Source organism: Erinaceus europaeus, chromosome 13 (assembly GCF_950295315.1).
Source record: "Erinaceus europaeus chromosome 13, mEriEur2.1, whole genome shotgun sequence".
NCBI classification, from domain to species: domain Eukaryota; kingdom Metazoa; phylum Chordata; class Mammalia; order Eulipotyphla; family Erinaceidae; genus Erinaceus; species Erinaceus europaeus.
In genome coordinates this window covers 93,981,061-93,998,659 of record NC_080174.1, presented here as the reverse complement: position 1 = coordinate 93,998,659, position 17,599 = coordinate 93,981,061, and the positions used below count along the sequence as shown (strand labels likewise).

The 17,599-nt window shown below is 39.3% G+C and overlaps 1 protein-coding gene and 1 long non-coding RNA gene across 2 annotated transcripts in view; both read right to left on the bottom strand.

Annotated features, from left to right (window-relative positions):
* LOC132542440 (uncharacterized) overlaps positions 1-17,599 on the bottom strand; it is a 220,512-nt gene that overhangs the window by 126,982 nt on the left and 75,931 nt on the right. The gene's annotated exons all lie outside the window — the stretch shown is intronic.
* The window catches only part of LOC103127923 (zinc finger protein 345-like), a 250,307-nt gene continuing 243,831 nt past the window's right edge, over positions 11,124-17,599 (bottom strand). Inside the window, exons 3-5 of the mRNA XM_060204986.1 lie at positions 17,130-17,256; positions 16,904-16,961; positions 11,124-14,846 (exon numbers count right to left, since the gene is read on the bottom strand). Coding sequence (XP_060060969.1) covers positions 13,229-14,846; positions 16,904-16,961; positions 17,130-17,256 — 1,803 coding nt within the window. The 3' untranslated portion in view covers positions 11,124-13,228. The remainder of the gene's footprint in view (positions 14,847-16,903; positions 16,962-17,129; positions 17,257-17,599) is intronic.

Sequence of the window (17,599 nt, the reverse complement as noted above, 5' to 3'; positions counted from 1 at the left end):
TACTGGGCCAACAGAATGTTTTACTACACAATTTACATTCATAGAGTTTCTCTCCACTGTGAATTCTTTCATGTCTCTGAAGACTACTGGAATCACTGAATGTTTTACTACATTGTTTACATTCATTGGGTTTCAATCCACTGTGAATTCTTTCATGTGCCCGAAGACTACTGGAAGAACTGAATGTTTTACTACATTGTTTACATTCATAGGGTTTCTCTCCACTGTGAATTCTTTCATGTATATGAAAATGACTAGCTTGACTGAATGTTTTACTACATTGTTTACACTCATAGGGTTTCTCTCCACTGTCAGTTTTTTCATGTTTCCAAAGATGACTGGGTCTCTTGAATGTTCCATTACATTGTTTATATTCATAGGGTTTCTCTCCACTGTGAATTCTTACGTGTTTTTGAAGGTGAATAGGATAAGTGAATAATTTTCTGTATACTTCACATTCTTTTTTTTTCTTTTTTTTTTACTGTCGACTGTAAAACATTCATCTCCCAATAAAGAAATTAAAAAAATAAAGTAGGTATTCAGCAATTTAAAAAAAAACTTCTGTTCTCATGAGTCTATAAAATTTATTCTAATTATACATGAAAAATTAAAATAGGTATAATACTACACACACACACACACACACACACATACACACTTTTTCCACCAGGTGTCACCGGTGCTATAGATTTCAGATAATGCTGAGTTTCTTTTATACTTCACATTCTTGAGATATTCCAGCATTCTGACTGTCTTTGCCTCAGAGATGTTTACTGTTGTATTACTGTAAAATAATTAACAAGTAATTAATGACATTTTAATGAATAACACTGTAATTGATTATCAAAATAGAGGACATTATTTTACTTAATAAGCTTCAAAATCAGACATTAGAAATAGATTTGACTAAAACATATACTGAGGGAGTCGGTTGGTAGTGAAGTGGGTTTCGCACAGGTGGCTAAAATTCCCGAGGCTGTAATAGACAAAACTAAAGCCCTACGAACACCACAGAATAAGTCTCAAACCCAGCAAGCTATAGTAGGTACATTCATGTATTGGAGGAACTATATATCACACTTACAAATGGTGCTTAAACCTTTATATGACATAACTATGAAAACTGAAGATTTTGAATGCGGAGAACCACAAAAAGAAGCCTTTGGCATAGTTAAGAAGAGAGTTATATAATATAAGGAGCTCACTGATATTTAAAAAGGTCAAACAGTAGTCACTGATGTATTCTATAAACTCAGCTGGGGAAACTGGAATAAATTTGTTAGGGAACAGAGCAGGCTAACTCCCGTAGGATTTTATTGTAAAAGATTCCCATGGTCAGAGAACAAATTTTCCTTGTTTGAAAAGTATGTATGGACAGTCTATGAAGCTTTGAGAACGTGCCAGTCTATTTTGAGGAATAATCCGGTAGTACTCCAAACTACCATGCCCATATTAGATTGGGTCAAGGCACCGGCAGAAGCATGGACTGCACTGCCAATGGATGGAAAAGTACTTCAATGGAAATGGTATCTGTCCAGTTTCTTCCTGGGGTATCCCTGGTAGCGAAGAGGATGGTGTTGTGCACAGAGTCCGGATCTCACACAAGGAAGACCATAATTACATGCAAGAGCAAGAGCCTTTATTCGCAAGCTTAAGCTTGTTGCTGCTGACACCTGTCCACACAAGGGGAGAGTCTGCACTGATGATCACAACATTCTTGCTCCGTTTTTTATAAAACAGGGAACAAGAGCAGTTTGTTTCAGTTTAAAGGCTGTGACAAGGAACCGTTGGTTTCAGTGTAACAGTCTCTAAGAATTAATAGTTGGTTTCTTGCTAAAAGTCTTTAAGAAGTAACAGTTGATTTCTAACCTCCACAGATGGTACCCATGGTGTCTGAGGAGGTGTTACAACAAGCTCTGAGGGCGGGTATATTCCTCCCACACACACACCTCCCCTCCCCAGAAACAGGTACCTATTGAACGATGGGGACCAGGGCAATACTCCCCCTCTCTGGTTCACTGATGGTTCCACTACCACCCAAAATAACGTGGTAAGATGGAAAGGCGCAGCACTGCGACCATCCGATAACATGATCATTATTGATCAAGGCACGTCCCACTGCACACAGCATACAAAAGTTATAGCAGCTCTTTTAGCTGCCAGAAAGTCTTTGAAGGAGAGACAGGATCTACATTTGTTCCCTGACTCATGGTGTGTAGTCAAAGAGATAGTCTTATGGTCAGGAAAATGGGAACATACAGATTGGAAAATCAATGGAAAGGCGATTTGGAGTAAGGAAGCATGGAACGAGCTACACCAGATTGGGAGACAGATCAAAATTCAGGTATACCATGTAGATGCTCATAAGAAAGATGAATCTTTACAGACTAAATATAATAATGAGGTTGATAAATTAGCAGCTCTTATAGGAAAAATAGACAGGGGATGGAGAATGACAGAAAACACAGGAACAAAATTAAAGTTAAAAAGGGACTCCCAGATTAGACCCATCACACTAGAGGAAATCTTAGAAGTGCATGAGTTTTTAGGGCATCCCGGGAATCTTGGAACACACAGTGGTTTAAAGAAAGGAATGCTAAAGTCACTTGGCACATGGTAAAGGAAGCTGGTAGGTCCTGTAAGAATTGTCCAAATGGGGAGCCAGGCGGTAGCGCAGTGGGTTAAGCGCAGATGGCGCTAAGCGCAAGGACCGGCATGACGATCCCGGTTCGAGCCCCTGGCTCACCACCTGCAGGGGAGTCGCTTCACAGGCAGTGAAGCAGATCTGCAGGTGTCTTTCTTTCTCTCCTCTTCTCTGTCTTCCCCTCCTCTCTCCATTTCTCTCTGTCCTATCCAACAACGACGACATCAACTACAACAACAATAAAAATAAAAAAAAGGGCAACAAAAGGGAAGATAAATAAATAAAATTACAAAAAAAAAAAAAAGAATTGTCCAAATGAACAAAGTAGATTTTCTCATAGATACCCAGGACTGACTGAAATAAAATTACATTTTAACCATACCCTACAAACAGATTTTTAGGACCCCTAAAACAGTACAGGGGACAGATATGCTTATACAATAGTGGATGTATGAACAGGTCTAGGATTAGCAAGAAGTGGCAACAGCCCCTCCCAAAATCTGACTATTTTTACTTTATGCAATTGGATATTAGTATATGGTATTCCAATTGTCATACAGTTAGCTCCTTGATCTCAAGGAACACACTTTACTGGAAACATGATCCAACAATGGGCACAGAACTTAAGTATCATATGGGAATTCCAAATGGCTTACAACCCAATAGAAGCAGATTATGTAGAGAGATGGAATGGGCTCATTAAAGCTAAATTAACGAACAGTGAATATAAAGATCTTGAGGAAGGAATAGTAAAGGGATCTTCTGAGTTAAACAACAGGCCTAGACTCTATAGGGACTCCCCTGTTTGAGAGGCAATCAGATAAGTACCTATTTTAGAATATGTGAACATTCCAGACCATCAACTAATGAGATCAGACACTTGTCTGTACAGTGAAAAGAAAACACAATCACTGGCAAAGGCTGAGATTGTCACAGAAGGTCAAGAGAACACTGCTTGGATTACCAAGGACAAGGGTGACTTAAGGTTGAGCTAACTGGACCAAATAGCAAAAGAGCATGTGCACAAGGTACATTCTAGTGTTAGTTGTTATTGTGTTTGTTCTTTACCTAGGAGGCCCTATTGTGCATGAGATTGCAGCTATCTGTCAGAGTATTTATCGCCGGGAGCCAGCCCCAGCAGGTTATTAGGGTTAGCCTGAAGGACGAGGGGCATCGGCGAAGAATAAAGAATGAGAGACGAGTGAGTTGATGCTGAATCAAGCTCAAGCAGACATCTGTCTTACTTAAGCAGAATTTTCTTTTTATAGTCTCATAAGGCTTAGATCATTCAAACAAAAATCACCAAGGTATTGATTATTAAAACAAAAATCACCAAGGCTTTGATTATTGAAACAAAAATCACCAAGTAAGAACAGCACAGGTAGGGAACACCTCCTGCTTTGTGGAACATTTACATTCCAGGGGCACTTTCTGCCCTAGAGATCACATCACCATTTCTGTGTCTTTTGTTTTTCCTGTGTCTGTGTGCTAGGCAAATGTCCTATTAAGATTAATATTCTACTTTTTATGCCATTCTCTTGGCCATATGTATCAGAAGACAATGGTTTACTGAAAGTTCAAGTTTATTATGTTTCTAGGGGCCTTAAACAAATTGAGCAGCCCATTTTTCACAAAATCTGTTCCACTATTCAATTGAGTTTTGTTTTGTTCCAAGTTAAACTCTCTAGCTAGAACCCATCTTCTGTGTATACTCACTGTGTAACTTAGGTTCTTGTGTACTATTCTTGTATAAGGAGGTAGGAGCATAGCGGTGGCTGGTAGATTAAAAGGCCCGTTGTATCTAGGCAGGTACCATAACTTTCCATTAATTATGTTAAGTAAGGTGGCCCGTCCACTGTGGGAACCACCAATCTTTTTCTATATTGTAGGGGGAACACTAAAGGAAGTGGTGTAGATAAAGGGGAAAATATTTTTTCCTATTGGGGCCTCATGAAAAATACTGCATTACTGCTATTGCTTGCTCCATTATGATCAATCTTACAGAGTAAAGTAAAGGTTTTGTCATTATTTTTGTCATTTGGTCAGGCTCTAGCCATAGGTAAATATTACTAAGACCACACAGAGCTTAATCATGGCAAAAGGCGAGATGGTTTCAGTTTGGCCTGGAGAGTCCTGTCATGCTGAACTTCCTGTGAAGCTGGTACTGCGTCAAGCACCTTGCATAGTGGTGCCTGCGCCAATTTATACTTGCAACCAGAGCAATATCACAGGGAACAGGAGACTAGGAGTCCTGCTAGCTAATTACACCATCTGCTGGACTGAGGCACACTTTTCCGAGGAGCAAAGACAGTGCCTGAAGGGACTGATGTGGGGACTTATTGACTCTCCTCCTCATTGCACTGGGAAAATGAAAGTCATCTCTAGTGGACCAGTGAGATACCTTAACCCCCCCCATGCACACCTTACTGCTCACAATGCCTGAGCTTACTACACCCAGTGTTACACACACCCCAAGTATGACACTCGGTGCATTGACCACATTCTTGGCATCATCACTAGCACTCAGGCAGATGGCACTACTATCAGTGACGACAGTAGTGTCTCCGGTACTACCAGCACTCCTGCGAAACCCAAACCCACTATACCAGAACTGCCAACTACAGAGCCACTGAAGGCATGGACACCAAAGGAAGTGGACCCTGAGAGGAATATCCCTCTCTGTTGGACTGATAAGACCCTATATACTAACATTGTTCCTATCATACAATCATTTTGGCAGAAATATTTAGTCTCACATACATCTGAAATCCAGGATGTGATCAGTACAGAGCTAAGGTAGCCCCTTATATCCTAATAAGATATATATGCTGGTAACTAATGACTCAGGTAATACTAACAGGTCTGAGAAAAATCCACTGAAATCTCATTTCTCAGAAGTTTGGACCAATAAGACAGATACCATGGTAATATACTCCACACACTGGAGGCCACCTAGCTACATACATCAGATGGCATTTAAGCTACTAACAGGAGATGTGTTTCAAGCAGTTTTCACTTTCCATCTTTTGATATGTCTACGAACATGATGCTATGAAGAGCATTCTTCTCCATGGTTGTCAAAAATGCTTGGGATGATGACAACAGGATAACTTACAATGGGTCTGCAGAAGCAATGCAAGGGAAGGATTATGAATTTAGTGAATCAGTCACTGCCCCTGAATCTGTAGATCCATGCAATTCAATGAGTTGGACTGCATGTAATAAAGGGGAATAAGTAAAGCCTAAACTGGTTAAAAGATGAGTTACAGCCCTACCATTCCATGTGGAAATTTATGCCCCAAGACTTTAAAGGACAACATACAGAGTGAGGATGAGTTCTTATGGAATTCAAGTGATAGTACTCTATGGCTGTGTGTAGCGGAATTTCCCAACCTACCATTTTTTGGACACTTAGGGTATTATAATAATGAGGTATCGCCTTCTGTGAATACTTCCCTGGAGAACTGGCCCTCATGGGAACAGTGGATGAAAATCATGACTCTAGGTGTACATCCTTATCGGATGCCATTAGTCTTAACAGATATTGGGCCACAACCATGGCAATCCAATGCCCCTAAGAAATCTAAGTTGTATTGTTCACCACAGGGAGCTACCCACACTTGTTGTGTTGTACCAGGGTACCATAAAGGCAAGAGAGAGAAACCCTTATGGCTCTTAAATTACTGGCCACATAACCATAAGGGAAAGGCAATTAATTATTATAATCATACTGGAGATATAAATATCACCACGAGATCTCTATTAAGTAACTTTAAGAAAACTAACAAGTTAGCAAACCTACATAACACCTCCATCACACTACACCTATACTATCTATCTGACAACCTCTGGCCTATGATAGGTAAACCTATACCATTAGTTTTTTGAACACCCAATATATTACATTAATATAATGTCTCCTGGGGTGCCAACACAATCAATTCATACATATAAGGAATTTCTGTAGGACTTGTACAAGATAGCAAAAGTACAGCCTACAATTTGATATTTTCCTTTATAGATCATCTTCAGATTCATAACACCCATACCTCTACCAGAAGGTGTATACCCTCCTATACTATGATTGAGGGTTGTGATTGTGGAATTAATGCTGACAGGTTCGAATTCCCAATACCATGGGATATTAATACCACAGAAGGGACCATATAATTCAGGAAAGACATTTCACTCTCCCAGATAACTCCATCCATATAAGGCAAGCATTTAATTTCACAGGATGGAAAAGTAGACAGTATCAGACACCAGTGTTAGCCATTACTAAATTCATAGTAGCAGGATGTGATCTAGATCATAGCTCAGTCAGACCTAGATATCACATTAAGGAGGTAGATCATAAAACACTACAGGGTGTAAATCATGGAAACTTACCATGAAAGGAGTCCATGAGATACAACATACAAGACTACCATATTATTTCTATTATATACTATCTCTCATTAAGACGAGCTTTGGACACCATAATATCACATGTAATACCTCTTAAAGAGGCAGACTTTGGACTTCAAATTACGAGGCTAGCTAGCCTGAGGGTGTTTCTTCCCGGACACATGCTCTCTGGGTTGGAGAGAACTGCGCCAGAACCAACCTAGGCTGCTGCTTACTCAGCAATGAGGGAACCAGGAACTTTTGGTTGAGAGGGAACGCAATGTAATTCTGCCATTATTGGTCAGAAAAGAACTGTCTTTATACCTTCCAGAGCGGAATTGCCAGGCCAGAAAAGGACATGTGTAGGATAGGTGGTGGAGACAAAAAAAAGAGCATGTATGTAGCAAGCTTCCATCTAATCAGTAGGGATTAAATCAATACCCTACAGGCAGGGCAGGTCTCAGACAAAACAATGATTATATAAATAGACCACAGCTTCAAGCAATGGAGCAGGAGGGAGGTGGCAGAATGCGGAAACCTTTACTGTTCCTAGCAGCAGGAGCATTTATGACTAGAACAATAGTTGGAGGCATATTGGGAGTTGGTATGGCAGCCACCCTAATGCAGCCCCTTAGAGCAGACATAGCTAATTTGGAGAGACTGAATAAGGACTCAGTCAGAGGCATCCTTGCATTATCTAAAGCATTGGATCCTATGCATATAATTATCAATACCATGCAGACTGAGATGAAGGCAGTGGAGGAGACTTACCAACAAGAATACAATAGGACACTGTCATTGATAGGGGAGAATCACAATGTAGTGATGTGTCAGATGTACACTTCTACACTCCAGGAGCTAGAAAGACAACTAAATACTTTCTTTACCACTGGAACTGGGAGAAGCACTAGAGAATTTCAAACTAGACTGAACCCCAAGGGTGAATCTTGGTGTGAAGATGGAATATGGAAACCAAGTTTGCTGCAAATATTCTTGGATAATACTTATGTAGCCGATCACACCCAGGCTGTTCCTCAACCCTGGAGTATTGAATGGGTTATACCTGTGAACCATTTCTTGTGGACAGATCTGAATACTACTAACACATCAATATATATACCTGTGGAGGAGTGCCTGCAATGAAGAGCAAACTTATTTACACATAAAGGCCTCCCCGAGGTAAAATTGGCAACCACAAATTTAGCAAAGGCACTAGTGCCAAAAATGCTTAAAAATTGGGTGATTGCACCTTTTTAGTATGTACAGCTGTGCCTACTCAACTAGTGTGCACTTATTTGAATAAAATATCCTTGGAAGAAGTAAGCATTATTTATACTTTGACAAAGGGGTGTTATATACTGACCAATTCTTCAGAGGCCACAGTGCATAATACCACCCTGATCACCACTCTACACTATGAAGAGAAGCATTATTTTGATACCACCAAACTATTAGACTTGGAATTAGACTGTGAAAATTACCATTTAATTAAAACTGCTAATGAAATATTGTGTATGGCCACAAGGAAAGAGAAACAGTTAAAAAGTATACATAAGTGGAAAATAGAGAAACAAGAACAGTTGCTCAAGGCAAAGATCCATGATGCACATGAAACTGTGGGAGTATTACAACCCAACACCTTTATACACTAATCCACTAATACAGCTATTAAGAGATGCTCATTTGGGGATATTCTGGCCCAAGCTGTGCAACTTGATTTTCTGTGTATACATATTTGTGATTGGTGGTATTGGTTGAAACAGATCTTTTGGATCACCTTGTAATTGTTATTCTAGCACTGACAGTCAGAGTTTGCATTCCAGTGTGCCACTGTTGCTGTGACTATGTCTATCAGATCTGGAAGACATGGCATGAACGAACATCCGTGGGACTCCGGGTGGAAGTGTGATCTGGAAACACAGAGTAATCAATTTGGTTTTTCTATAATTGTTACAAAATGCATTTTGAAGCCTTACTGTTTTGTTTCATATATACAATGTCCAATCTAGACTCTGTAGAAACATTTTTCCTAAGGAAATTCGTTGCCAATTTTGTACATATACAGTATTATGTTTTTGAAAACTTACTCAAACCCAGGGCCAGAAGATGAAGACTAGTTGGTCACTCTAGCACACCATCTGATAGGGCATGACCCATTAAATCCTAAGAAACATGTACACAGGTTCCCTCTACTACAGACAGCAACCTGGGAAGCAGGATTGTGAGCCTGTTACACAGGTAAAGGATCATATACACAGTATTCCTTATTTTATAAATGTTACTTAGGCAACCAGAGGGCACATTCACATTCCTGAAAGAAGACTGGTATTCTTGACACTCCCCACCAGACACGGCCTATCAGCCGTAAACTTTAGAACCACATGCAGCTTGTATGATCTTAAAACCTCTTATTGAGGAATGTATTCACCAATACATAGCTCAGTTATTGGAGGCGACATAAAACGTTGCACCTCAGGTAAGTGCAGGCACAGTGAGATGGTATATGGGATGCCCCAGTTTTCTCTCTAGCTCCCCTAGACCACTGGACCTTTCGGGCCTTCTAGGCCCTCAAGACCAAGGGGATGGAAAGTCACAAACAAGAATATTCAAGCATTCAGTTAAGTGTCCCTTACATATACCAGATAAAGAAAACACGACCCCTTCAACACAAGGGCTGAGACCTTGGATTCCTGAACAAACATTTCATAACTTATACCCAAACATAGAATAGAATATTAATGTATAAGGAGTGTGAATCTAGTGCTGTGATTTATGTCCAAACTTAGACTAGAATAATAATAATCTATAAGGTATATGAACTAAGAATACTAAAGTGTGTACATGAAACAAATGTACTTGAAATAATAAGTACATGAAACAATAAGTATGTACTTAAGACATATATAAGAAGTGTGAGAATATTAAGTGTGAAAGTATTCGTCTGAGTGTGAAATGTTTAAATAGGCTGGAAAAATGAGGATAAGTTGTTTCAGTTTAGAGTGTTTGTTAAAGTGAATATTCCAGTGTGAGAATATTATTTTGAGTTTGAAATGTTAAAATGCTTGAGTGATGAAACATTGTTAAAAGTAAAGTGCTAAGATATATGATTGGGCCCTCCTCAATCGCTATTGAACAGGCCATGGCCGGTGCGCCATGTTCCATCACTGGGGAGCCAGAGACGACCCGAACTGCCCCTGCGGCTACAGACAGACTATGACCCACATAGTCAACGACTGCCACCTCTCCAGATTCAAAGGAGGTCTCGAAACTTTACATCAGGCACAACCTGACGCTGTTGACTGGCTACAGAAGGGCAAATGCTAGAAGAAAAGTGACAAATTGAAAGATAAAACTTAGAACCTTGGCCCTCAAGTCCTGCAGGCCTGCATAGATAAGTCCTATGCAAGATAAACGCCCTGAAATGGCCCTGCACAGGCGTAAGATAAAGTCCAGTGCAGAGCAAGCCTTATGTGGCCCCCATAGTTCTTTGAAATGCTCCTGCAGGCCAGCATAAGATAAAGTCTTGTGCAGGGCAAGCTCAATGAGGCCCGAGTACTCTGAATGCCCCTTACACCAGCATAAGATAAAGTCCTGTGCAGGACAGGCCCTACATCTGTATCACCTGATAAAGTTAGACCTACATGTCAGGAAGACCCCAATTCTCATTGGCTGGAAATGACCTAAGCCCCACCCCAGCCTAGCTCAGGGATAAAAGCCACGGACATTTGGACATGGATGGCAACTTTTGAACTGCCTGCTACCCTATAAGTTCAGAAGCCCCCATCCGGCATATCCCGTGGCAATCAGCACACCAAAGTTCAGGGAGGTGTCTGCAGATTCTGGGACCAGACTCAGAAAGGAACCAGCTACTTGGAACAGAAGCAGAACAGATCAGGACCAGACCCAGGACCCATCCACACCAGAACTCTGCTTGAACTAGCTTTGTTAACCTGAGGACATAATTTGTCTTGACCTTACCTGTGCACCTACCTGTTTTATACGGAGGAGGTATTTGGATACAACGTGAGCCTGCTGCCCAACAGCGTGTGCAGGACCCCGCATAGATAACAACTACAGCTCTCCGATTCTTAAATATAGGTTGACTTTTATTCACATTTGTATTCTCAAGTCTCTCTATTCCACATATGAGTGAAACCATTCTGAAGTTGTTCACCTTACTTGCTTCGCTAAATAAAATCTCCAGTTCTATCCACTTCATCCCAGTGGACACAATATCATGTTTTATTGCTGAATAATACTCTATTATGAGCCCCATTACATTTTTTCCCAGTCGTCTGTCAAAGGGCATTTTGTTTGTTTCTAGGTTTTTGATATTATGAAATATGACCACTGTAACCATGGGGTTATGCATATCCCTTTGAACCAGTGCTGTTCCATCTTTTGGGTCTACGCCTCCTAGTGGAATTGCTGGATAACATGACATTCCAATCTGTATTTCTTTAAGGATTCAACATAATGGCTAGAAGTACTGATCTTTTTAGTTTTATTTTTCAACAAGAGCACTGTTTATCTCTGGCTTCTAGTGGTGGGGGGATTGAACCTGGGGCTTTGGAGCCTCAGGCATGAGTGTCTTTGCATAACCTTTATGCTATCTATCTTCTGCCCTATCTTTTAGCATTTTAAATATTTCAACTTTTGAGTGCTTCTCAATAATGTGGCAGACACTTAGAAATGTGTGACAAGAATGTCATTGTTGTTGGATAGGACGGAGAAATGGTGAGGAGTGGAAGACAGAGGGGGAGAGATAGACACCTACAGAACTGCTTCAATGCTTGTGACTGCCCCTTGTAGGTGTGGAGCTGGGAGCTCAAACTAGGATCCTTACTCCAGTGATGCGCTTTGTGCCATGTGCACTTAACACGGTGTGCTACCACACGACTCCTACAAATGTTTATTTCTATATCACTCCTTCTCCCACTCCCAAGATATATATCTGTAACTTCCCTCTTTTCATTTTTCTCCTGAAATATTTTTCAATTTTATTACTTATTATTTTTTCAATTTTAATATTGATTTATAAAATTATAGTAGGGTATTTCACATTGCTCCCTGAGTTCTGTCCCCATTCCCTCCACTGGAATTGACAGCACTTCTCACAAGGTTACAGATGAGTTATTATTATTTCTACAACTGTCTGTATTATCCATTTTTCTCCTCATGGTCCCATCTTATTTTCCATTCCACAAGACGACCTATTTTTTTCTTATTTCTTTTTAAAAATTTTATTCATGAAGACAGGAGAAACACACATCACTCTGGTACATGTGCTGCCAGGGATTGAATTCAGGACCTCATACTTGAGAGTCAATGCCTATCCACTATGCTACCTCCTGAATCACTCTTATTCTTTTTTTTTTTTTTAAAATCTCCAGAGCACTTCTCAGCTTAGACTTGAACCTGGGACCTCTGGTGCCTCAGGCATGAAGGTCTTTTTCCATAACCATTATGCTGTCTCCCCAGCCCTTCTCTTTCTCTCCAAGCCACACCTACACCTATGACTATATCCAAATGCTCTTCCTTTATGCTTTTCTCTCTCTAGGTCCTGATGGAGTTGGACTCCAGAGCCCTCTGGTCATCTTCCCTCTATCATGGACCTTTGAGCAAATGGACCAAAATTCTTTTTGAGACACAGAAGCTGGAATCAATTAACTTCTCTCTCTTTAAAGTCCAGGCATCTCATTATAAACAGAATGTGGGGCCAGGTGGTGGCACACCTGGTTAAGCAAATTACAGAGCTAAGGTCTTGGGCTCAAGACCCTGCTCCACACACACATGAGGCTTTTCCACAGGGGGAAACTTATGGTGAATCAGGGCTTCAGGTCTCTCTCCCCCACTCTATCTTCTCTCCAAATTTCTCTATCAAAAAATAAATTAGTAAGGATATTAAAAAAAACAGAATGCTAAATTCAAGCCCATGCTCCCTAACTGCAAAAGGGAAAACTTCATGAGTAATGAACCAAAATAAAGGTTTTTGTCTCTTTCTCATTATATTTTTGTTTTTATTTTCATTTTTTGTTTTCCCCATTTTTATTATATTTTTATTGTTATTGTTACTGAAGACTACTGCAATAACTGAGTATTTTACTACATTGTTTACATTCATAGGGTTTCTCTCCACTGTGAATTCTTTCATGTCTCTGATGACCACCAGACTGCGCGAATGTTTTACTACATTGTTTATACTACAATTGTTTTACTACAATGTTTACTACATTGTTTATATTCATAGGGTTTCTCTCCCCTGTGAATTCTTTCATGTTTCCGAAGATGGCTGGAATGCCTGAATGTTTTACTACATTGTTTACATTCATAGGGTTTCTCTCCACTGTGAATTCTTTCATGTGCCCAAAGACTACTGGAAAAACTGTATGTTTTACTACATTGTTTACATTCATAGGGTTTCTCTCCACTGTGAATTCTTTCATGTGCCCGAAGACTACTGGAATAACTGAATGCTTTACTACATTGTTTACATTCATAGGGTTTCTCTCCCCTGTGAATTCTTTCATGTCTCAGAAGATGACTGGAATGCCCAAATGTTTTACTACACTGTTTACATTCGTAGGGTTTCTCTCCACTGTGAATTCTTTCATGTGCCCAAAGACTACTGGAACAACTGAATGTTTTACTACACAGTTTACATTCATAGGGTTTCTCTCCACTGTGAATTCTTTCATGTCTCCGAAGACTACTGGAATGACCGAATGTTTTACTACACTGTTTGCATTCATAGGGTTTCTCTCCAGTGTGAGTTCTTTCATGTGCCCAAAGATTACTGGCATAAGTGAATGTTTTCCTACATAGTTTACATTCATAGGGTTTCTCTCCACTGTGAATTCTTTCATGTCTCTGAAGATGACTGGAACAACTGAATGTTTTACTACATTGTTTACATTCATAGGGTTTCTCTCCACTGTGAATTCTTTCGTGTCTCCGAAGAATATTGCAATCACTGAATGCTTTACTACATTGTTTACATTCGTAGGGTTTCTCTCCACTGTGAATTCTTTCATGTGCCCAAAGACTACTGGAACAACTGAATGTTTTACTACACAGTTTACATTCATAGGGTTTCTCTCCACTATGAATTCTTTCATGTCTCCCAAGACTACTGGAATGACTGAATGTTTTACTACACTGTTTGCATTCATAGGTTTTCTCTCCACTGTGTGTTCTTTCATGTGCCCAAAGATTACTGGCATAAGTGAATTTTTTACTACATAGTTTACATTCATAGGGTTTCTCTCCACTGTGAATTCTTTCATGTCTCTGAAGATGACTGGAACAACTGAACGTTTTACTATATAGTTTACATTCATAGGGTTTCTCTCCACTACGAATTCTTTCATGTCTCCGACGACGACTGGAATCACTGAATGTTTCACTACACTCTTTACATTCATAGGGTTTCTCTCCACTGTCAATTCTTTCGTGTCTCTGAAGATGACTGGAACAACTGAATGTTTTACTACATTGCTTACATTCATAGGGTTTCTCTCCACAGTGAGTTCGTTCATGTATATGAAAATGACCAGCTTGACTGAATGTTTTACTACATTGTTTACACTCATAGGGTTTCTCTCCACTGTCAGTTATTTCATGTTTCCAAAGATGACTGGATCTCTTGAATGTTCCATTACATTGTTTACACTCATAGGGTTTCTCTCCACTGTGAATTCTTACGTGTTTTTGTAGATGAATAGGATAAGTGAATAATTTGCTGTATACTTCATATTCTTGAGATATTCCAGCATTCTGACTGTCTTTGCCCTCAGAGATGTTTACTGTTGTATTACTGTAAAATAATTAACAATTAATTAATGACATTTTAGTGAATAACAATGTAATTGATTATCAAAATGCAGGACATTATTTTACTTAATAAGCCACAAAATCAGACATTAGAAATAGATTTAACTAAAACATATACTGAGGGAGTCGCCTATTAGCGCAGTGGGTTAAGCACAGGTGGCACAAACTGTAAGGATCCTGGTTTGAGCCCCTGGCTCCCCACCTGCAAGGAGACGCTTCACAGGCAGTAAAACAGGTCTGTAGGTGTCTATCTTTCTCTCCCCCTCTCTGTCTTCCCCCTTCTTTTTCCATTTGTCTCTGTCCTATACAAAAATGACAACATCAATAACAATAACAATAATAACTACAACAACAATAAAAAACAAGGACAACAAAAGGGATAATAATTAAGTATTTTAAAAAACATACTGAGGCAGGAGACCTAGTGGGGGATGTATTGTTATGTGGAAAACTGGAAATGTTATGCATGTACAAACTATTGTGTTTCCAGTCAACTGTAAAATATCAATCCCCCAATAAATAAATTTTTTAAAGAATGCACATATAGATAAGAAAAAAAGTGATAGTTATGTGACATAATAAAATGCTAATTAGGGACTCAGGCGGTAGCAGCAGGTTAAGCGCATGCAGAGTGAAGCTCAAGGACTGGTGTAAAGATCCCGGTTCCAGTCCCCAGTTCCCCACCTCCAGGGGAGTCCCTTCACAGGCGGTGAAGCAAGTCTGCAGGTGTCTTTCTCTCCCCCTCTATATCTTCCCCTCCTCTCTCCATTTCTCTCTGTCCTATCTAACAATGATGACATCAATAATAACAACAATAACAACCACAGCAACAATTAAAAAAACAAGGGCAACAAAAGGGAAAATAAATATAAAAAATTAAAAAACACTAATAATAATTTTAAAAACTTAAAAAATAATAATTAATGACAAGATGATAATGACATATAAATGTGTGTAGTCGATGTGTAAAAAAAAAAACATACTTAAAAAAATCACAGATATTGAAAACTAATAAAAAGATCTCAAGTTAAAAGATAAAAAAATGGTAAAAAGGGCTTGGCAGTGGTGTATCTGCCTGGGCACACACGCTACAACAAGCAAAGAAGAGGGTTCAAGCGCCCATCCCCACCTACAGACGGAAAGCTTTGCAAGTGGTGTAGTAGGAATGCAGGAGTCATCTCTCCCCTTTCTACCTCCCCATTCCTATTGATTTCTGGGTGTCTCTATCCAATACATAAGTAAATAAATAAAAATAAGAACCCATAATAATACCTAAATACTTTCATATAAAGATATTATGCCAAATATAATATCATTACAGGTATTTTGCATGCATTAATTGAACTTCTATTTGTTAGTAACAACTTTTGGCTTTGTGTTGAAATACTTTTCACTGAAAATATTGATCTTTTCTGGAAGGGCTACCTCTAAGTATCATAAAAATATAGATATTTGAAAGGATCCAGATTCGAGCCTCTGTCACCCAACCTGCTAGGGGGTTGCTTCACAGGTGGTGAAGCAGGTCTGCAGGTATCTATCTTTCTCTCCCCCTGTCTTTCCCTCCCCTCTCCATTTCTCACTGTCCTATCTAACAATGACTACATCAATAACAATAATAACTACAACAACAATGAAAAACAAGGACATCAAGAGAAAGTAAATAAAAATTATTAAAAATATATATATAGATATTGATAGTCATACATTGAAGATATTCTTATTGGTTCCAACTGTACTATTTTATAAATACTTAGCAACTTTGCTCCCTTTTAAAAATTTCCATTTACTTTTTACATGTCAGAAAGATTTTCCTATAAAGTGGAGAAAAGACAGATAATGTAGAACACCATTATGGTCCTTAGTGACTCAGATGGGAACTTCAGTCATGTACATCACATACATCACACTGGAACCCATGAGTCTCCTTATACAGGGACACCATGCAGGCACCTGATCTTAGTAAATTACAGAGACAAACTTTTGAAAACACAGTAGCTTCTTTGGTGGTACATCATGCTTTATTGTAAATGTAACTCTCACCTTTGTTTACTGCCATGCAAGATATGCTGCCCTTTGGTGGAATGTTCTTGTATCTTTTCTAAAATTACAAAATATAATAAGTATTAGAAATTATACAGACAGATTGAATTCTTGATCCCTCATGAGTCACAATAAAACCTTGCTCACTGAACAGTATAGCCATTTCTACATGGTGAACAAAAAATGATTTCTCTTCTAGTTGAAAAATTAAGGCGATTAGAATTACCTATTGAAAGAAAGTTCCTCAAATTTTCACACATCACATCTCTGTAGAGTTTCTTCTCTGAAGAATTCAATAGTGCCCACTCCTCTTGAGTGAATATCACAGTTACATCTTCATAGGTCACTGAACCCTAAAATATGTGCAATGTGATCATGTGAGAAAATGTGAGCGACAGCAGGTTAGCCATTCAGTCTCTACTTTAGGAAGCCTGTGAATGATTGTCTCATCTGCAAACATGTCTTTGGTGACTTGAAAACCAAATACCTCTTAATCACGCTCTAGAAGGTGGTACATTCATTAGAACACTGGACTCTCCTTCACGAGGCCCTGAGAACAGAGAGATAACCCTATTCTCACTATTCCCCCTCTATAGATTTGTAATTAGTAGATGATAAAACCTTAGTGGCTGTGTGGGAGTACAATTCATAGGGTGCTCACACTGCCTATATAAAAGGACCAAGATTCAATATCCT